At 39.6% G+C, this 22217-nt stretch overlaps 1 protein-coding gene and 3 pseudogenes across 1 annotated transcript; 2 read left to right on the forward strand and 2 right to left on the reverse strand.

Annotated features, from left to right (window-relative positions):
* Positions 1-294: 294 nt before the first annotated feature.
* On the reverse strand, positions 295-1779 carry LOC100407492 (pre-mRNA-splicing regulator WTAP pseudogene; annotated as a pseudogene).
* Positions 1780-5816: 4037 nt separating this feature from the next.
* On the reverse strand, positions 5817-14642 carry ZNF782 (zinc finger protein 782). Its single transcript, XM_035300575.3, is given in 6 exon segments — positions 5817-6523; positions 6526-7588; positions 7591-7787; positions 7790-8098; positions 12484-12585; positions 14463-14642. Coding segments are annotated over 4 exon segments (1698 nt in total). The 5' UTR covers positions 7947-8098; positions 12484-12585; positions 14463-14642; the 3' UTR covers positions 5817-6242.
* LOC100896616 (endosome-associated-trafficking regulator 1 pseudogene) lies at positions 13996-15768 on the forward strand (annotated as a pseudogene).
* Positions 15769-17012: 1244 nt separating this feature from the next.
* LOC100407850 (fez family zinc finger protein 2 pseudogene) lies at positions 17013-22001 on the forward strand (annotated as a pseudogene).
* Positions 22002-22217: the final 216 nt, after the last annotated feature.

Consider the following 22217-nt stretch of genomic DNA (forward strand, 5'->3'; position numbering starts at 1 on the left):
TACTTTATGCAACATATACAAATTTTTAGTATATTTTGATGGGTTCTAAAAATTTATACAACTTTGTAAACATCATCATTTATATATGGAACATTCCATCACAAAAAATTCCTTTCTTCCTCTCACCAGTGGATCCTCACACCCACTGCCCCCAGCCTTAGGCAATGAATGGTCTACTTTCTATCCCTCTAGATTAGATGTCTTTCCTAGGATTTTATATAAATAGAATATAATACAGTCTACCCTCTTGTGCCTGGCTTTTTTTTTTTTCAAGGCACATTTAATTTAATATCAAGAGTGCAATACAAAAGGCCCAAATACAATGAAGCAACACATTCCCCCATTAACACTGACAATGCTCTTTTAAACATGTGCCTGTTGAATGGAATGGGGATTTCATAAAATTCACTAAAAAAAATGCAGTGAGTCTCATCACAGCTAATATCCTTATACAATCTGGTTGTGAAATGAATGTTTATAATGCTTCAAACAGTTTATACCTGAAGTTTAATACCACACCTTCATGTTTGTACAGTCCTCAGTAAAATTATCTACAGTTTTTACAACCATTCAAAGAACAAACCATTGAATAAAACCACATTGATTTAAGGCTCAAGCAAGTACTATAGAGCCCCAAACTAAATGGTTAAATATATGTGCTACTTGTATGGACATCTTTTGATTCTCTCATGACTATTAAAAGTTTGTTCTCAGCAAATAAACCCTTTAAAGGTAAAATTCACCTCATTTGAGTTTTGACCCAGAAGTTCAACAACAATCATGAAGTCCACAGTCTTATTAGCAAAACTGATATACAGTGTCTCTAAGTCACTGTGCTCAAGGTTAAGAGCGATGCATATTCCATTTTTATATTTTACTGGAATTTTACATGTTCAATTCATGACTTAAAATCTCTAGGTTTTCATTCCTTCAAACTGTCTGAAGACACAGTGTGCCACAGACTTAAGACTTCTGTTTCTCCCTCTATTTTCTTCAAACAGAAACATTTCTCAAGTGTCTACATGTTCTAGAGGGGGGATTTTTCAGAGGTGGCCACTTCTTCGGAATAGTCCGACGCCATCAGGCCTCTGAAGCAAGGGGAAGGGGAAGAGAAAAAGCTGAAACACAAGGTTCATCTGGTAAGTTTTACATTAACCATTACAAGCTGGACAGTGTAAGAATGTGGCTTTTTTTTTTTTTTTGGCTCAAAAAGTCTGAGTCTTGGTGTGGAAACAAGTACTTGGCTGTCCCACCACAGCTTTCTCGCAGTGGGACTGTCAGGGAAGTCTAGACTGGGGAGTATGATTTGTTTACCTATCAGGCATAAACTTCCAGGCACTCAGTTCATTTTGGGCTTGTTCCAGTTTGTCTTTAGTCTGCTCCAGTTCACCTTTCATTTTTAGAAAAAACAGTTGATCGCTGGGTCTACCATTGTTGATCTCAGTTGGGAACGCTCGGCTGATGGACTTGCTTGAGGTACTGGTTGAGTAGTGCACTCTTGCATCTCTTGTTCCTTGGTTGCTAGTGGCATTCCAAGGATGTTTTCCCTGCGTGCAGACTCCTGCTGTTGTTGCTTTAGTTTTTCTTCAGACTCTCTTAGGCCAGTTACATCATTAGAGTTAAGATCTGTGTACTTGTCCTCCAAAGCTTGTACATATGCTTCATATTGTTTCCATCTTAGAATTAACTCATCTCTTGCCATAATTTTTAAGTCTGTTTCACTCAGTCGAACCTTTTTGGGAAGAGGTTCTTCGCTGGTCATCTTGAATCCGAAGAGTCGCCTTTCAGGCGTGGCCGTGGTCACTTGCCCGCCGCCGGGCCCTGCCAGTAGAGGAAAAGTGAGGGGAAGGTGGCCGCTGGCCTAGCCCGATCGCGGCCTCGAGGCGCAGTGGAGCAGCTGCTCCCCGGTAACATACGCCGTCTTTTCCCAGGAGCCTGGCGCCAGCCCCCGCGGCTGCGGGAGCTCAGCGAACGCGGTGGGGGCGGGAAGGGAAGTGGCTGTGCCTGGTTTCTTTTGCTCAGCACAATCTTAAGATTTATCAGTGTTGCTGCATGCATTAGTAGCTTCTTCTTCGTACTGATGTATTCCATTATACAGTAATATAACTGTTTATATGTTTTTCTGTTGATATTCTAATTATTTACAATTTGGGGTTGAGTAAAGATTCTATGAATGTTTGCATATAATTCTTTGTGTTTTTCTGGGGTAAATGCCTCGAATGAAAATTGCTGGTTGTAGGTAAGGTATTGTTATCTTTACAAGAAGCTATGAAATGGACGTGTACTGCTGTCACATGAACATGCACTTTCTTGCTGACCAAAGCTTTGGACATTATTTCTAGTATTTATTGACCAACTATATATCTTTAGTGAAATATCTATTTTAACATTTTCCCATTTTAGTCCATTATAACTGCATTGTCTGTATTATAAACATTCTTTATTTTTCCTTTAAGAGACAGAGTTTTGCTCAGTTGCCTGGGCTGGAGTACAGTGGCATGATCATAGCTCACCACAGCCTCAAAGTCCTGGGCACAAGCAATCCTCCCACCTCAGCCTCCCAAGAAGCTAGGACTAGGAGTATAGGCATGTGCCACTCGGCTTCATTATTTTTTGTAGAGATGAGGTCTCATTATATTGTCCAGGATGGCCTTGAACTCCTGGCTTCAAACAATCCTCCTGCTTTGGCCTCCTGAGGTGCTAGGATTACACAGGTGAGCCACTGTATGCCGTCAGTTTCTTTTGTTTTCTAACATAAATTTTGAACTTTAGGTGATTTTGTTTGGATCTGTGATTTATTTTGAATAAGTCTTAAATTATGGTGTAAAGATCAAGTTGCATTTACAATATATATCATTACTGATACAGTTTGGCTGTCTCCACCAAAATCCCATCTTGAATTGTAATCCCTAAATCCCCACATGTCAAGGGTGGGACCAGCTGGAGGTAACTGGATCATGGGGGGCAGTTTTCCCCATGCTGTTCTTGTGACAGTGAGTGAATCTCAACAGAGCTGATGGTTTTATGGCATCTGGCATTTCCCCTGCGTGCACTCATTCCATCCCACTGCCCTGCAAAAAAAGTGCCTGCTTCTCCTTTGCCTTGTGCGGACTATAAATCTGACGCCTCCTCAGCCAAGCAGAACTGTGAGTCAATTAAATCTCTTTACAAATTACTCAGTCTCGGGTATTCCTTCATACCAGTGTGAGAATGGTCTAATGCAATTATCATAGCATCATTTTTGAAAATAATAATAATTTCCCCATCAAATTACCCTGGAACATTTGTCAAAAAACAACTGATGATGTTCAGTTATAACTCAGAGAAATATAGAGCAGGAAAGAGCACTGCTTCCATCCATAAACCAAGAAGACAGCTGGGAAGACTTTAATTTTTCTTCAATGCACCCGGTATCTGAGGTCACAGAGCAAAAAAAACTATCTTGAAAACTAGGTGGTTGTAGAGAGAAATGAAGATCCAAGCAGTTGTTTAACTGAGAGAGAATGCCAACTGCCATATAAAGTGACTCCAGTGGGAAAACCAGACAACATGCCTTATCAGATAACTGTGGCAAAGAGGTCAAAACTATAATAAAATTTAAATGCTAAAAATGAAAAACAAAGCACCATGAATGAAGAATGCCTCCCAAGGGTCCATTACTACACTCAACACTGCTAGGAAAGAATCAGTGATATAAGTTATATATATATAATTTCCTTATATGTGATTATATATATAATTTCCTTATATATGATTATATATATATATAATTTCCTTATATATTTGTGTGTGAGACACACACACACACACACAGAGAGAGAAGAAAGAAAGAAATGTATTGGTGACACTGACACTGGCTTCTTTGAAAAGAGGCAGTTTAGTAACAGTGGGCTTTACTAGAGAGACACATCAGAAGGCAGCAGGAGACGGGAATGTGGTATCAGTAAAAACCCTTCTGTACAAGGTTTGTTATTAATACTCGTGGCAAATTGTGGCTGACGTCAGAGTAGTTATAAAGCAAGAAGAACACAATTCTCCTACAGTGATGTTGAGTTCTAAGACACATAAAACAAATGCCTGGTAAGTAGCATGCACATATACGAACATAAAAAATCAATAATTCACAAAATATTCACCTATTTGTGACGCTGCTTTTCAGTTTCTGCAGTTTATTTCTTGTTCGTTTTAGGCTTTTTATGATAGTGAATGCCTACCAATATGTTACATCATTAAAGGTTTTGATACTATATATGAAACAACAGTTCTCATATAGCAATATCTAGATAAAGGCTTTACTTACCTTTCTCAAACTGATAGATTTTCCCCTTGTAACAAGCTCTGATATAAAATATGATAATTTTTGAAAACTTTTACACATTCAAAACTAAATTATCAGATATTTAATAGGATTTTGGGTATGTATGTGCAACTGTGTGTGTGTGTGTGTGTGTGTGAAGAATTTCCTTCATTTGTTAAAATGTCAGATTTTTTCTGATATTACCTGACTGATGTGTAAGACTTGGAGATAGAAGCTATGGTCATTCAGGATGCTGTTGGAGGTTTGTTCTATGTGACTTTTCTGACATACACTGAGTTCAGACATCCTGAAAAATCATACTCATATGTTTTATTATGTGAGTATTGTTGAGTTTCTGTCAGTATCAAGTATACCGAGACCTTTAGAAGCTCAGGAGGGAACAAATTTATTTTCTCACTGCAAAAAGTCCATCCGTGTACATTGAGGAGAAAACTCCATGCCACAGGGTCCTTCTCTGACCTTGATTCCTACAATCGTGTTTTCCATCGTCAGAGTCTGAGTCCCAAGGTTTTCCTCCATTTCATTCTAATGAGGGACAGAAGAAAATATTGACAATTTGACTGATATATTTAAGACCTGTCTGCAATTGACCCCAATATTCCATTAGCTAGAGGGTAACAATATGACCCCATTTAGATGATAGTGTGATTGAGCATTTAGGCCAGGTGCGGCATGAGGGAGAAGTGAAAATGATTACTAGTAAACATTTCAATAGTTATTATATAGGGATTACCTCTGTGTAAGTTAAAATGAGGGTTGACATGGCAGAAGAATTTCCCACATCCATTATCTTCATTTCTTGCTTAATATACGATGAGGTCTCTATCCTGTATGTATTTTCTACTGTACTGACTTCTGGCTAAAGTTTATCACACATTTATTATATTCTAGCTTTTCTCATTGTGTGACTTTGATTATGAATGAGTTTTGATCGCTGGCACAAAGTTTTCACATTTTTATTACTTTCTCAGAGCTTTTCTGCAGCATGAGTTTTCTGAGGAATGAGTTCACAAAAGTATTTTCCATATTCATTATCTTTATAGGGTTTCTTTGCTGCCTGAGCTCTCTAATATCCATGGAAGATTGCACTCTGGCTGAAAGAATTTCCATGTAAAATACATTTCTTTTTTTTTTTTTTTATCTTCTTTTTTTTTTTTATTGGATTTTAGGTTTTGGGGTACATGAGCAGAGCATGCAAGACAGTTGCGTAGGTACACACATGACAGTGTGCTTTGCTTTTCTTCTCCCCTTCACCCACATTTGGCATTTCTCCCCAGGCTATCCCTCCCCACCTCCCCCTCCCACTGGCCCTCCCCTTTTCCCCCCAATAGACCCCAGTGTTTAGTACTCCCCTTTCTGTGTCCATGTGTTCTCATTTTTCATCACCCGCCTATGAGTGAGAATATGCGGTGTTTCATTTTCTGTTCTTGCGTCAGTTTGCTGAGGATGATGTTCTCCAGATTCATCCATGTCCCTACAAACGACACAAACTCATCATTTCTGATTGCTACATAATATTCCATGGTGTATATGTGCCACATTTTTCCAATCCAGTCTATTATCAATGGGCATTTGGGTTGATTCCAGGTCTTTGCTATTGTAAACAGTGCTGCAATGAACATTCGTGTACATGTGTCCTTATAGTAGAACGATTTATAGTCTTTTGGATATATACCCAGTAATGGGATTGCTGGGTCAAATGGAATTTCTATTTCTAAGGCCTTGAGGAATCGCCACACTGTCTTCCACAATGGTTGCATTTCAACAATTTATCTCCTAAGTTCTTTGATGTTCGGTGGAGGCTGAAATTGTAGAGGAAACTGCAATGCTCACTACATTAACAGTTCTCTCCTGTGGTTCATTTATGTATTGTGAGGTTTGATTTCCTGCTCAGAGTTTTTTCATATTCTTTATATGCACATGTTTAATCCCCTGAGTGGGCTTTCTGATGCTCTCTAAGGCTTGATTTTTGATGGAAAGTTTTCCCACATTTATCACATTTATAGGGTTTCTCCCCTGTGTGAGTTCTCTGATGTACTCTCAGATTTGATTTTTGACTGAAAGCTTCCGCACACTGATTACAATTAAATGGTTTCTCCCCAGTGTGAGTTCGCTGATGTTTTCTTAGGACTGACTTCTCACTGAAAGCTTTTCCACATTCATTACATTCATACGGCTTCTCCCCAGTGTGAGTTCTCTGATGCCTCTGAGATTTGATTTCTGCCTGGAAGTTTTTCCACATTCCTCACATTTATAAGGTTTCTCCTCAGTATGAGTTCTGTGATGGACTCTGAGGTTTGATTTTTGACTGAAAGCTTCCCCACAATGATTACATTTATAGGGTTTTTCCCCTGTGTGAATTCTATGATGTCCTCTGAGTTGTGATTTCTGACCAAAAGCTTTTCCACACTGATTACATTTGTAGGGCTTCTCCCCTGTGTGTGTTCTATGATGTTTTCTTAGGCCTGATTTCAGTTTGAATGCTTTCCCACATTCATCACATTTATATGGTCTTTCCCCTGTGTGAGTTCTTCAACAATTCCTTAGGCCTGACATACGGCTGAAAGATTTCCCACATTCACTACATTCAAAAGGTTTCTCCCCTGTGTGAGTTCTCTGATGTACTATGAGGATTGACTTATAGTTAAAAGACTTCCCACATTCATTACATTCAAATGGTTTCTCTCCTATGTGGGTTCTCTGGTGTATTCTTAGGCCTGACTTTGCACTGAAAGTTTTTTCACATCCATCACATTTATATGGTTTCTCACCCGTGTGAGTTCTCTGATGTTTTCTTAGGCATGACTTCTCACTGAAGGCTTTCCTGCATTCATGACATTCATAGGGTTTCTCCCCTGTGTGACTTTTCTGAGGCCAAATCAAGTGTGAATTCATAGAGCAGGATTTTCCACATTCATTACACTCATAGGGTTTTGCCCTTATGTGAGCTTTCTGATATATACTGAAAGTTGACTGGTAGCTGAATGTCTCTGTACATGTGTTATAATCAGATGATTTATCTGTTGCATGAGTTCTCTGATGCACTGGGAGGGCTGAATTATGGTTGAAACTTTTTCCATATTCAAAGGGTTTCATCCCTATATGAATTCTATGATGTTCTCTAATGTGTGACTTTGGGCTGAAATATTTCCCTTCTGTATCAGTTTTGAGAGTGATCCTACAGAAATGATTTCCAGTATCTTTAAACTCATAGTGACTCTTCTCTTGATGAATGTTCTGAGGAATAATAAAGGTTGATTTTTTCAATTTCTGTTTTCCCCAAATTTATTGAAGTCGAAAGATTTTTCTTTATGGTGGGTACTATTAGATGTAACAAGGGAAGCCGTTTCAAGAAAAGCTTTTCTACTTTCATTATATTCAAAATCCTTCCCCAAAGTCTGAATTATCTGATGTTGAATAACTTTCTCCTTATGACTGAGGGTTTTCACAATTTTACTGTAAGCGAAGATTTCTCTTGAGTGTTAGTTCTGCCATCCTTAATATTGATGAGACATTTGTCACATACGTTATGCTCATAAGCCTTTTCTTTTGAATATTGACAGTGTGGGGCCAATGGGCTCAGACCCTGGTAAGCAGACCCTGCAGTGTCACATTTAAAAGGCATCATTCTGGCAGGAAAAATGTTTATGTCCTGATTATGTGGTTTTCCTGAAATTTCTTACTCTGTAGTCAATAATTTATTGGTGAATAAAACTTGTCACAAATGTTTGCCTTGATTTTCTTGACTCTTCTCTGAGATTTCATCAGGTTGGGAGTTTTCTAAAAATGATAAAATTAAACAAACTTTATGATATTTAACACATTTCTTACGGAATGGAATATACATCTATATATGTGCCCTATTATGTATTTGATTCCTTAGTTTCTGGCTCGGTTTCCCAGCAATAAAGTAATTTCAAGTACACATTCCTTATATTCTCTTTTTAGTTTAAAATCTCTTTTTGTAGTAGAAAAAGCAATGGGAAACAAATATACATATGTATTTGGCATCTTAAATAAGAATTTCAAAATTGAAGAGAGAAGAATGAAATGACTAAAAATGGTGTATATGTAAGAGCACTGGATCCTGCAAACAGGCAAATCAGAGAATGGGATGAATAAAAAAAGGATTATCAACACGAAGTAGATAATAACAACAAAAATCAATAGATTCGTGGTTTTATCTGAGACAGGGTTTGCCTTAGGGAGTAACACTAGATTCTTAAAGAAACATAAATTGCAATAGTAGGATAATCATTAGCCTACAATAGTCCATCGGAGCTCCATTTCCATTCTACACATCAACACAAAATCAATTTATAATGGCACCAATTTCCTCACGTTAAAAGAAATAGTACTATAGACCACATTTTAATTCTATCTGTAGTATCATCAAAGGAATGCAAATATGTAAGTGGAAACATAAAATTGATAAAATTGTTGGGAATTAAAGTCATTTTTCTACCTAAATTGGATCTACCGCTCTGCCCTAGCTCTGGTGACTTCGTTTATTATATCAGGGTTGTTCAATACTGAATTCTTTTTGTTTTTTGAGATGAAGTCTCATTCTGGCTCCCAGGCTGGAGTATAGTTGTGTGATCTTGGCTCACTGCAACCTCTGCCTTCTGGACTCAAGCAATTCTCCTGTCTCAGCCTCCTGAGTAGCTGGGATCACAGGCATGTAACACCATGCCCAGCTAATTTTTGTACTTTTAGTAGAGACAGGGCTTTTCCATGTTGGCCAGGTTGGTCTCAAACTCCTGACCTTAGGTGATCTGCCAGTCTCGGGCTCCCAAAATGCTGGGATTACAGGTGTGAGCCACCACACCCAGCCAATAGTGAATCTTTTTAGATCCTCAAATCTTAACTTTTGTCTTTTCAATTTGCTCACTCATTTCCCCCAAACAAGTCTTGTTTTTGTCTAATCCTTAATTCTGCTTTCCATCTACTTTTTAACGTTGCTAGTTTTTACTGACTGTGAGAACCTTAAGGATCATATATTTTAACCTGCGCTTAGAAACTTTACAAGTATTCTTTATATTTATTTATCATAAATTTCTTGTATATATTTGACTGCTGTTGTCTTACTGCTACCCACATTCCATGCAAAAATGTCAGCCCTGTGCTAAAAATATTCCAAGGCCTTAAATACACTGCCCTAGTAACCTGAGCGATATTCAGGAAAAGGAGATTTTACACTAACCATAGGCTTATTACATGTTCTAGCTCTCATTGCAATAGCTCACAGTCTTTTCTGCTCTAGTCTTGACAGATGTCATCAGCAAATAGTTTTTTCTATTTTTCTAAAATAATAACAATATTATTTTCAGCAATAATCTTATATTCTTTCCCTGAACCTCTTTGCTTTTTAGCCTTAGATCTATGTAGACTCTGGATGCCCTTCAGGCAATGCTGAGCACTTCCCAAACTACACACACAAAAAAGCCTTCTTGTGTCTTCCCACAAACATAAGGAACATTTATTTAAAATCTGAAAGTAGTTACTGCCTATATTATTCATTTTAACAAGGGATATATGGATAGTACTCATATATCTGACACGATTTTTAAAGCAAGTTACCATGATTCAAATTAGGAAGCATTTTAAAACTTACAGCATCAGCACATTTAAATGGCATTTTCTCTTTCTTGGTTGTATGTAAAATAATAGTTCACTTTTTAATCAAGAGCAAAATTATTTTAAGCAGCTTTGTTCTCTTTTCCAAAATATAAACTTCATTCTGATATACTTTATACTCTGTAATAGAAATGAAGTCAGTGACTCTTAAAAAGCAATGTGCCTCAAAATTACCTCCTCTCTCCTACACAAGTGCTCAGACTCAATGCTAACCTACACCCGATTATTCAAAAGTCTCAGAAATTTGACTTGGGTGTTTGCATTTAGGGATAATGTTTTTTGAATGAATCAATATGAAATACCTCTCCCAAGTGGCTTTGAAGTTAATACACAATATTATTAAAAATACTTATATGTTATATTGCATGGACTCAATATATGGAAGAGCAAAGCAGAGAACCATTCTTTTTAGTGGATTATAATCCAGGTGGGAATGGAGCTCATTCAATAACTGTGTGCTCTCTGGCACAGTGTTTCACTTTGTTTTAATACATCTATGAAAGATTGTACTTTTACAGAAAGAAGAGATAAAGCATACACGAAAGTATTCCAAACTGTACCCTAGAAGAAGGAATTTAAATCAAAACTTTAAATGAGTAATAGTGCTTTCCCCCTTTTTCTAGTTGATATTATCTATTTTAATCAATTATTTTTATTCCAAGAACCACTTTTGGCTTTAAAATTTATACTACTGTAGGCTTATTTTTATTACATCTTAAACTTTCTCACTTTTAAAAACAAGTATAAGACTAAAATCTTTGTCTCTCTCTGTCTCTCGACATGGTTTTCACCATGTTGGCCAGGCTGGTCTCGAACTCCTGACCTCTGGTGATCCACCCGCCTCAGCCTCACAAAGTGCTTGGATTATAAGCATGAGCCACAACACCCGGCCGACTAAAAGTTTTTTCTAAGCACTGCTTTATCTATATCCCAAAGGTTCTAATATGCATGTTGTTTACCTTTGAAATTTTCTGGATATTGGACAATTTTGATTTTCATTTACTCTTTTATTAAATATGTTTTAAAAGATATATATATAGAGAGATATATAGATATATTCCATATTGATTTTAAGATAGAGATACTTTAATTCTTCTCATATTGTTTGCAGTTTGTAGTTTTACTGGACAATAATATTTTTACTTTGTGGAATCTATTAATATTTGCATGAAATATTTTTATATATTGTCAATGTCCCATGGTCATTTAAAGAGGGTTTATTCTTTGTTTCCAGAGTAGAGTTTTGAAAGACACATCAGATTCATTTTTATAAAATGTGTTATTTATAACTTCTAGTGCAGGAGTCAGTAAAATATTTCCATACAGGGCCAGAGAGTAAATGCTTTCCACTGCACTGATCGTGTGGTCTCTGTTGCAACTACTCAATTCTGCCTTGTAACATGAGCACCGAAATGAATAGCTATGGCTGTGTTCTAGATAAATCTTTCCTGACCAAAATAGGCAGCAGGTAGAATCTCACCTTTGTCCTTGTTTGCTGAGCACCAGTCTAGGATCTTAGCTGTGATCCACTGGCTCTGGTATGAAATCAAAGAGGTAAATTAAAGTCTATGCTACCTAATGTGTTTCCATTTTTCCTCAGAACACGCAGTTTTTATTTTATGAAACCTGATAAGTTAGTGCACAAATATTCAAAACTCTCGTCTACTTTAAAAATATCCTTTTAAAACTGTCTACTTTAGCATTATCAGAATGCTGTTTCTCTTCTCTGTTTTTTGACCTGAATTTAACTTTAGTGTTAGTTAGCTATTGAGTTTATAAAAAGAAGAGCTAAAGAATAGGATAAAATATTCCAAGATTATGTTATGTAAGCAAATAAACACAGAATTATTTTAGTTTATTGCCATAGCAATTCATAACCATATTTTGAACTCAACAGATTATTTTTTAAATGTACCTCTTTAACAAAATCGAATAGCATTTTCTCTTAGTAGGTGAATTTATTCCACTTACATTAGTTGGTATGGCAAATATATTTATCTTACTCTATGTTATGCCAGGGATTTGCATAGCTTTTGTGTACACAGGAGGTGATACCGCAGGCCTGAGACAGCTATTCTTAGAAAGGCTTTTTGCAAAGATTTGCCCTTAGCTGGCATCTAGAAACAAGATTCCCATAACTGCTGGGGAGCTCACTATGCTAGTTCTGTACAAATGATAGAGAACAGCAGTTTTCCATCTCAAAATCTGGAATTTTGGTACATGCTAGACAGAGGGTGTTTACATGGTTAGCCCACAACAAAAACCCTGGGCACCAATTCTGGGGAGAAAACATTTCATGTGTGTTTTCAGGATTCATTGCTTGGGGAACTGTGCTTGGGAAACTGTATGAACTCTCAGAAACTTCTTGTTTGTTTCCTATGAACTTTGCCCCATGTACCTTTTAGCTTTGCTGATTTTTCTTTGTATCTTTTCACTGTATAAATTTTAACCATTATTATGACTATATGCTGAATTGTGTGAGTTCTCTTAGTCAATGAATGGTCTGCTCATTGAATTCAATAACTCACCTCAGGAGGTCCTGCTTAGAAATCCTTTCTCTTTCTCTAATAACCATGGATCTTCTCCTTGTTCCAACGTGAAGGTCAGTTCTGGTTTTGTAAAGCAGTATCCTATAATGGGAAAAAATTTTATCAATTGCATTACTTGCATAGGTTCTACTGTTTCTGAATGTGAAAAAGGTACAACTTTTGTCTACATAAAAGCTATGCAAATTCAGCTAGGCATATTAAGGGTGCTCAATGGACCTTCTTTGGGGAAATAACAACAAAAAACATTTTCTTTATTTTCTTACTTTTTCTTTTCTTTTTTAGATACAGGGTCTCTATGTCACTCAGTCTGAAGTGCAGTAGTGTGACCATGGCTCACTGCAGCCTCAAACTTCTGGGGTCAAGTAATCCTCCTGCTTCAGCCTCCTGAGTAGCTGGGACTACAGGTAGGCACCACCATACCTTTTTTTTTTTTTTAAAGACAGAGTCTTACTATTTTACCTAGGCTAGTCTTGAACTCTTGGCCTCAAGCAATCCTCTCACCCTGGTCTCCCAAGTGCGGTGGCATGAGCCACTGCACCTGGCCAAAAAACATTTTCTTATTCTCATAAATGATCAATCTCCTTGAACTCCTAAACTGCAGACCTAAATAACATAAAATTCAAAAATGGCCAATGTATTAGGTGTCAAGGAAGAGATTTCATGAGGACTTCCACATATGGCCATAATAGGGTAAAAGGAACTGATTTACTGCTCCACAACATATCTCTAAAAAGCCATACAAAATATAAAAAATGGTAATTAGGTTTTAGCCAAGAGGCAATGCAGATGGTGAGTCAGGAAGACTGCCTGAGGCTGGGAGTTCAAGACCAGCCTGGGCAACACAAAGAGACTGGAAAATAATAAACAGAGGTATCTGTGACCTGCGGTTAAATAAATGTGTAGTCTAACATATGTGTAATCAGCATTCCTGAAGAAAAAAAGGAAAAGGAGAAAAAGTGTTGAAGAAACACTGGCCAAAATTTTCTCATTTTAGTGATGTGTATAAACTGTCAAATCCAAGAAGCTAAATAAATGCCAAGAAGAAACAAATAAAATCACAGCAAATGTACATTATGATCAAATTGCCAAAAACTGCTGAAAAAAGTAAATTTTATGCAGACAGAAAAAGACATGTGCGGAACAAAAAGAATTAAAACTGACTTCTTGTTAGAAATTTTACAGTCTGGAAGACAATGAAGTGACACTTAAAGTACTGAAAGAAAAAACAAAATCAACCTAAAATTCCATACTTAGCGAAGGTAAGATGTTTCAGATTAAAAAAGAAAAAGCTGAAACAACGTATCAGCAACTGATGTGTATTACAAGAAATTTTAATTTTCCAGATGGAAGAAAAATGATACTATGGAAATTTTTGATTTATATGAAAAGTTTAGTCGGAGCGGAAGCGGCGGCGAGAGGCTAGGAGGAGCTGCGGCGGCCAAACGGCGGGCGAAGAGGGCGGGCAACGGGGGCCGCGGCCCGGTCGGAGCCACTGCCATGGAGCCGCCGCTGCCGGGCTAGGCAGGTGCAGCCCCGCTGGGCCCGCGGCGATGTCCGGCTACCCGCGCCGCTCGGGCGCCACCCCGCTCTCCCGCGCCCGGAGCCTCGTCATTCCCGACGATGACAAATTTGAAGATCTTGAAGAGGCAAATCCGTTCTCCTTTGAAGAGTTTCTCAAGACCAAGAACCTCGGCCTGTCAAAAGAGGACCCGGCCAGCAGAATTTACGCAAAGGAAGCCTCGAGGCATTCACTGGGACTCATCGCAACTCCCCAACCTCCCAAACCCGGGCGTATGGCTTATCAGCAGCCGTTTTGATACTGATCAAAGTATCAAACAGGGGCCAGTTACCTCCTGGATGAGGAGGACACCGGATGGAGTGGGGCCTACCTGCCGTCCGCCATGGAGCAGACTCACCCCGAGAGGCTCCCTGCCGGCGCGTCGCCCTGCAGCACATACCTTTCCTTTCTCTCCACCGCAGAAGACCTGGCAGGGCCTGAGTCTCTGCCCCCTTGGGCATTGAGTGACACTGATTCCCGAGTGACTCCGGCCTCTCCAACAGGGAGTCCTAGCGCAGAGTTTGCGACTCATGGAGAGTCTCTGGGGGACAGGCACCTACGGACGCTGCAGATAAGTTACGAAGCAAAACGGGCTGTAAAGGCAGAAAACCACGTCATGAAACTGAAACAGGAAGTTCATTTGCTTCAGGCGCAGGTCTCCAACTTCCAGCAAGAGAACGAAGCCCCGCGGTGCGGCCAGGGCGCCAGCCTGACCGTGGTGAAGCAGAACGCCGACATAGCTTTGCAGAATCTCCGAGGGGTCATGAGCGGTGCACAGGCTTCCATCAAGCAACTGGTTTCCGGAGCCGAGACGCTGAATCTTGTTGAAATCCTTAAATCTATAGACAGAATTTCTGAGATTACAGATGAGGAGACCCTTGAGGACCCCTGGGTGTTTTCGGCTGTGTGTATGCCCCGAGATCACCACCGCTTGTCTAAATGTGCAGTTGTGCCCTTAAAGTGTTTATCGTGAGCGAGGTTCCAGTGTGGTGCCCTTGGCCAGTGCTGGCCACCGCAGCGGGAACAGCCCCTGGCTGAGTTGCCCAGGAGTTTCTGTGCGGCCCTTCTTGGTGAAATCCCTGCAAGTTTATAGATTCTAATGAGCTCTGGAAGACATTGTCATAAAAGCCAGTCATTTTAAGAAATTACTAAACACCGAAAGAGCAGTTCTGTCATCAGCGTTTTCCTTCTGATCCCAGAACAGCAGCTGTAAGATAACTACGATTGATTGTCCTTGATTTCCTAAGTAGAAAAAATATTCAATGAGCCTCAGAGGTGGCAGCCTGGGCAGGGACCTGTGCCTTTTGCTGGCACTCAGTGCTCCATCTGGCTTCCAGGTCACTCTTGGAGCCCCAGCGGGTGGTCTCTGCAGTCCTGGCCTGAGTGTGGAGGGGCCACCCTGTGGCTACTGGTGTCCTCCCCCCAGGACTCAGGGACCAAGACTAGGCATTCCATGCTGTGAAGCTGTCTAAATGGGCCTCATTGGCTGGGGGTTCTGATGAACATTTTCAAGCAGCATTTTGTACAATGCAGTTGAGAATTCGGGAATTTCAAGTATGAGCAGAGCCTGTCCAGGTTTGTGTGAGGTCCCAGCTGCCTTTCTGACTGCCTCCCACAGAGGGAAGGCCACAGGCACTAAATGCCTTTTTAACTATTTTCCTATAGATATTTTTTAAAACAAGTTTGTTTCCCCTCCTGTTCCAATTGATAGCTTTCTTATTTAAATAAATTCTGCAGTTCAAAAAAAAAAAAAGTTTAGAGATAAAGAGAACCATAAACTGAAAAATGAGGATGAAAATAAAATACACTTTTCTCATTTTTGGAATTCTTTTCTTTAAATAGTACATTATCTTTCAAGTTATCTTTTTAGATGATGTTATTTATAATGCATTTTATAATATATAAGTAGCACACATAAAAATAAATTATGCATAATGATCAAGGGAATAATTAACCAAGAGGAGATAACCACAAATGTTCTTCTATCTCATAATATTATCTCAAATTACATAAAGCAAACCTTGATGAAACCGGAATAACCAAATCCAAAATTGTAGCTGGACAGTAAAACTCTTTTCTCAATAATTTATGGAAGTAGATTACAAATAAATAAGGAGTACAGAAGACTTGAAGAATATTATCAACCAACACGATCTCCATTTATAGAACATTGATCCAAAAGGAAAACACATTATTTTCAAATACATATGGAACATTTAACCAAGATAAATAATACAATGGGCCCTGAAATGAGTTTAAATAAACTTTAAAAGGATTAAAAAATGTTGCTCTCCAAATAGGAATTAAATTAGAAATCAATAATAGTAAAACAATCTTCAAACAGCCAAAAATTTAAAATAAAAAAGCCATGTTCTATTAGAAATATGGAGTAGAGGTACTTTCTCCTAGCCTTTCTGGTAAGTATAGCTAAAAACTATGGATATCATATATTTAAAAACATACTGAAAGGTAGAGAGAAGACAGCAGATTGTTCAGGGACCTTCGGACTCAAGGAATGACAATGATGAGTTCCCTGCATCTTCTCTTTGGCCTCATATATTCCAAATTAGAAGCTGGAGAAGCTGGCAACAAGCAACATGAATGTGAAGGTGAAAAAACAAAACAAAACATAAAACCCAAAGCTTGTGCTCTCGAGCCAGAGGTTCAGGAGAGAAACAGCCTATGAAGATTGAAAACCTTTAGACAATAACTGTTCTAATTTCAGCCAAACACAAAATAAAAAACACGTCCTCCACCTCTACTGCTGCCATGAAAGGCCAAGTGGGGAACTCAAGTGTCTATGCTCACCAGGCTGTAAGAAGGCTCCCTTACTCCTCCACCAGGGTTCATGTCAGAGAGGGCTGACTGGGGCCTGAGACATGTCTCCAAGCCAGGCAGTGACAAGGTCCCCTGCCCCACAGTGTCAGTAGAAGCCCTGTGAGGAGCAGTAATGAGGCACCTTCTGATGCAGGGTGTTATCAGTGAAGGCCCAATGGGGATCCTGAACTGCCACTACCATTCAGCAGTAATGACAATCGCCTCCCCCTCCAGGTGCCAACAGAGGCTGAGTAGGAAACTTGTATTTTCAGCCCAACTGTTAATAATAAGACAGCAACCCACCCCTCCCTGCCACAGTGGTGTCAGAGAATGCCTGCTACATGAAAAGATTTCAGTAAGACACAGATATTATAACTTCCAAAATGTATAGGTTCAATCTAAAATTACTTGTCATACCAAGATCTAAGACAACTTCTACTTGATTGAGTGAAGACAATCAATAGATGCCAACACTGAGATAGCACAGAAGTAGCTGACAAAGACTTTACATAAGCCATCATATAAAAGTTTAAACAAACAATAAGAAACATGAAACAAAAAAACAGAAAGTCTCAGCAAAGAGAGAGAAGATATATGAAGTAGGTATTTTAGAGTTGAAAAATAACTAAATACTCAGTGGGTGGGTTCAACAGCAGAATGAAGAAGACAGAAGAAAGAATCCATGAATTTTAATATAGAAGAGTAGAAACTACCTAATCTGAACAAAGACAACAGACTAAAGCCACAGAGACCTGTGAGACTATAACACATATCTAATAATTGTGTCATAGAAGTTTCAGAAGGAGAGGAGAAGAGGGAGTGCCTGAAAAGTACCAGAATAAATGATAGCTTACCATGTTAGTGACTGCCATGAGTTAAGGGATAGTAAAAGGAGTCGGGGTGACGTGACTTTATATAAAGGGGCAGGACAAAGCTCTTTGTGGTGACTGAATAGTTCTGTTTATTTGACTATAGCTGTGGTTACATCAATCTGTACATATGATAAATGACACAGAACTATACACCTGTTGGCCAGTGTGAGCTTCCTGGTGCTGACATTGTACTACAGTTGCATAAGATGTATGTCTTGGAACGCTGAAGCATTTAGAAAATTGCTGTCTTCTTAGAAGACTGACATGTAACATCACTCTGTTACCAGTAATTTTCTGTGCTCTGAAGTCTACTTTTTCTGATATTAACATAGCCAATCCTACTTTTTTATGGTAATGTTCCATGGCATACCTTCTTCTATTCTTTTACTTTCAATCTACCTATAATTTTTAAAGTAAATTTCTTGTAGATGGCATATATTTAGGTGAATTTTAAAAATCAACTCTTTCAATCTATATTATTATTATATTATACTTTAAGTTCTGGAGTCCATGTGCATTCTGGAGTCCATAATGAATATGCATATTCATTACATAGGTATACACGTGCCATGGTGGTTTGCTACATCCATCCCCCGTCATCTACATTAGTTATTTCTCCTAATGTTAGCCCTCCCCAGTCACCCCACCCCCTCCTATCCCTCTCCTAGACTCCCCATCCCACAACAGGCTGTGGTGTGTGATGTTCCCCTCCCTGTGTCCATGTGTTCTCATTGTTCAACACCCATCTATGAGTGAGAACATGTGGCATTTGATTTTCTGTTCTTGTGTCAGTTTGCTGAGAATGGTGGTTTCCAGCTTCACCCATGTCCCTGCAAAGGACATGAACTCATCCTTTTTTATGGCCGCATAGTATTCCATGGTGTATAAGTGCCACACTTTCTTCATCCAGTCTATCTCTGATGGGCATTTGGGTTGGTTCCAAGTTTTTGCTATTGTGAACAGTGCCGCAATAAACATGAACAGTGCCGCATGTGTCTTTATAGTTGAATGTTTTATAATCCTTTGTGTATATACCCAGTAATGGGATTGCTGGGTCAAATGGTATTTCTAGTTCTAGATCCTTGAGGAATTGCCACGCTGTCTTCCACAATGGTTGTACTAATTTAAACTCCCACCAACCGTGTAAAAGTGTTCCTATTTCTCCACATCCTCTCCAGCATCTGTTGTCTTCTGATTTTTTAATGATCACCATTCTAACTGGTGTGAGATGATATCTCAATGTGGTTTTGATTTGCATATCTCTAATGACCAGTGATGATGAGTTTTTCTTCATATGTTTGTTGGCTGCATAAATGTCTTCCTTTGAAAAATGTCTGTTCATATCCTTCACCCACTTTTTGATGGTGTTGTTTCTTTTCTTGTAAATTTGTTTCAGTTCTTTGTAGATTCAATAATATATATTCACTTGGTCCACTTCCACATCTTGTACCATATTCCTTCTTGCTTTCTTTGTTCCAGGTGTGCTGGTTCTTTTTTAGGACTCTGTACTCACTATCTTCTCTTCTATCTGGGGTCTCTGTGCTTGTACTTTTCTATGCTTAGAATGTTTACATTTCCTTATTTAGCTTACACTTAGACTTCCTTAGAGCTTTTCTCAAGCACCACTTATCACTTTCTTTGAATTTGAAACTTTTCTTTTAAAAAGCAAATTCAGTAAACCCCTCCCCTCATATATCCTTCACCCAGCTTTAAAAACTATCACATTTTTTTAATACAAATGCTTTCTTGACTTCAGAAACTCTTCAAATTACCCTATGAAAATTGAGGCTGTGCTATTAAATAACTTGAGAACTGCATTGGTGTTTATCAAATAGTGGATATTAACTAGTTGTTAAGTTTTAATTGCATTTCTTCACAGTCTCATACTGTATGAATGAGTGTTCAAAGAGGAAGAAATATTAGAAGACATAAATAAAAGACATGTCTTAGTAACCTGATATGCAATTTGTATGATACAGTTAAAGCAGTGCTGAGTTTTTAATGGCACTAAGTGTGTACATTAGAAAAGAGAAAAAGTCTCAAATTAATAGTCCATGATCTCACTATAAAAGACTAGACAAAGAAGAGCACAATAATATAGCAAAAGAAAAAGTAGAAAGTGGAAATTAATTAAATTAAAAAAAAACAAAGGAGAAAAATCAATGAGAGAAAAATCTGGTTGACTGAAAAGAGCAGTAACATTGTAAAACTTCTAGGAAGAGTGAACAAAAAAATAAAAGAGCAAGAAGACAGAAATGACCAATATAAAGAAGAAAACAGGTCTATAAATACAGATCCTCAAGACATCAAAATGATAATAATGGAATGGTCTGAATACCTTTACACATATAAACCTGACAACTTAAAGTGGACTAATTGTCAGAAAAACAAAAATACCGCAATTCACCCAATAGAAATAATTTGAGTATCCATATATATGACTTAAAGGAATTGATTTGTAAAACTTCCGAAAAAGATGTCTCTAAGCCCAGATGGTTTCATCAGATAACTCTACCAAACATTTAATGAAGAATAAACACCACTTCTATACAACCTCTTACAGAAGATCTGAAGGAACACTTTTCAGCTAATTTTATGAGGCCAGATTTATCCTGATAGGAAAACTAGATAAAGGTAGTACAAAACTACGGACTGAAGTGCAAAACTACTTAACAAAGTATTAGCAAATAGAATCAAATAAATAAAAAGAATTCTATGACATCACCAAGTAAGGTTTATTCCAAGTATGCAAGGCTGTTGCAACATTTAAAAACTAGTCCACATTAATGTAGTAATGAAGAAAAACCATGTAATCACAGTAGATACATAAAAAGTAATTGACCCGCCAGTCTGGCTCGGCTTGGCTCTGCGCGCCGTGGCAAGCTCGGCTTCCCTGGAGACCATCGTGCCCCCGGCCTGCCCGCGCACCGGAGCATCGCCGGCTACTTCCAAGACACTGGCCTTCTCCATCTAGCGCATCATGGCCAAGACGTTGGAGCCCCGCAGGCCCTTTGAGCCCTGGCATGGAGCGCTAGAGGCGGATGGCAGCCAGGGCAAGAAACTGCTCAAACTTTGCTCACTGTATGATCCCCCTCCAGCCCCTAGGCTACGAGGTCCCGTCAAAGACACTGCTCAGTTACTCGGAGCTCTGGAAAAGCGGCCTCCGGGCGGGCGGTGGCGGTGGCCGCGGCGGCGTGGGGCCCAGTGTGCGGCGCCAGCGGCTTGTGCAAAACCAACTGTGGCTTGTGCTGCAAGGCCGAGCTGGGCCTGGCGCCCACTGCGCTGCCCGCGGGCAGGGTCATCAAGCCGCAGGTCATCAACCAGGCCATGGGACTGCTGGCCAGCGGCTCGGTCTACTATTTCAACTACCTGGACTCGACCGCGTACCCACTGTCTGAGCTCCTCAGCAGCGACCTCTTCCCTTCTGGCCTCCTCAATGTGCAGGCCCCGCCGCACTGGCTGCTCACCCCAAGCTCTTTCTGCTGGAAAACGCCAAGCTGGCCCGCCTGACTGCAGACAAGTTCCCCCATCTGGCTCCCTACCCCCATAAGTAGCGCTTGACGGCGCCGCTGGAGCAGGTACTGAAGGAGAACTCAGCCCTGACTGCCAAACGCAGAGGCGTTAAGGGCCACAGCAAGCTGCCAGGGGCTCCACAGACGGCAAGCCCAAAAACTTCACCTGCGAGGTGTGTGGCAAGGTGTTTAATGCTCACTATAACCTCACCTGCCACATGCCGGTCCACACCGGAGCCAGACCGTTCGTGTGCCAAGTCTGTGGCAAAGGCTTTTGCCAGGCCAGCACGCTCTGCAGGCACAAAATTATACACACTCAGGAAAAGCCGCATAAATGCAACCAGTGTGGCAAAGCGTTCAACCGCAGCTCCACGCTCAACATGCATATCCTCATCCACGCGGGCTACAAGCCCTTCGTCTGCGAATTTTGTGGCAAAGGCTTTCACCAAAAAGGGAACTGCAAGAACCACAAACTGACCACAGTGGCCAGAAGCAGTACAAATATACCATCAGCAACAACGCCTTCCACCAGGTCTACAACCTGACCTTCCATATGCACACCCACAATGACAAGAAGCCTTTCACGTGCGCCACTTGCGGCAAAGGGTTTTGCAGAAACGTTGACTTAAAGAAACATGTGCGCAAACTCCACGACAGCGTGGGCCCTGCTGCCCCCTCCACAACGGACCTGACTAGGACAGTGCAGAGCTGAGAGCTACTGCTTTGCCCTTCCTTCTCTCCCTGTACCACCTGAAAACAGATCATACATATAAACTTATTTCTAAAATTAAAAGAAAAGAAAACTATAGCAGAGAGGTGTTATCAAAACCAGCATATTTTTGGAAAGCTAAACATTTCCTCGATGACTGGCAGCAAACTCGTGGCCCCCCACCTTTGTATATTCAGGAAACTTATTTCAATCTAGGCCTCTGCTTCTCCTAGGGCAGCCAGTTT

Source organism: Callithrix jacchus, chromosome 1, assembly GCF_049354715.1.
Source record: "Callithrix jacchus isolate 240 chromosome 1, calJac240_pri, whole genome shotgun sequence".
Lineage (NCBI taxonomy): Eukaryota > Metazoa > Chordata > Mammalia > Primates > Cebidae > Callithrix > Callithrix jacchus.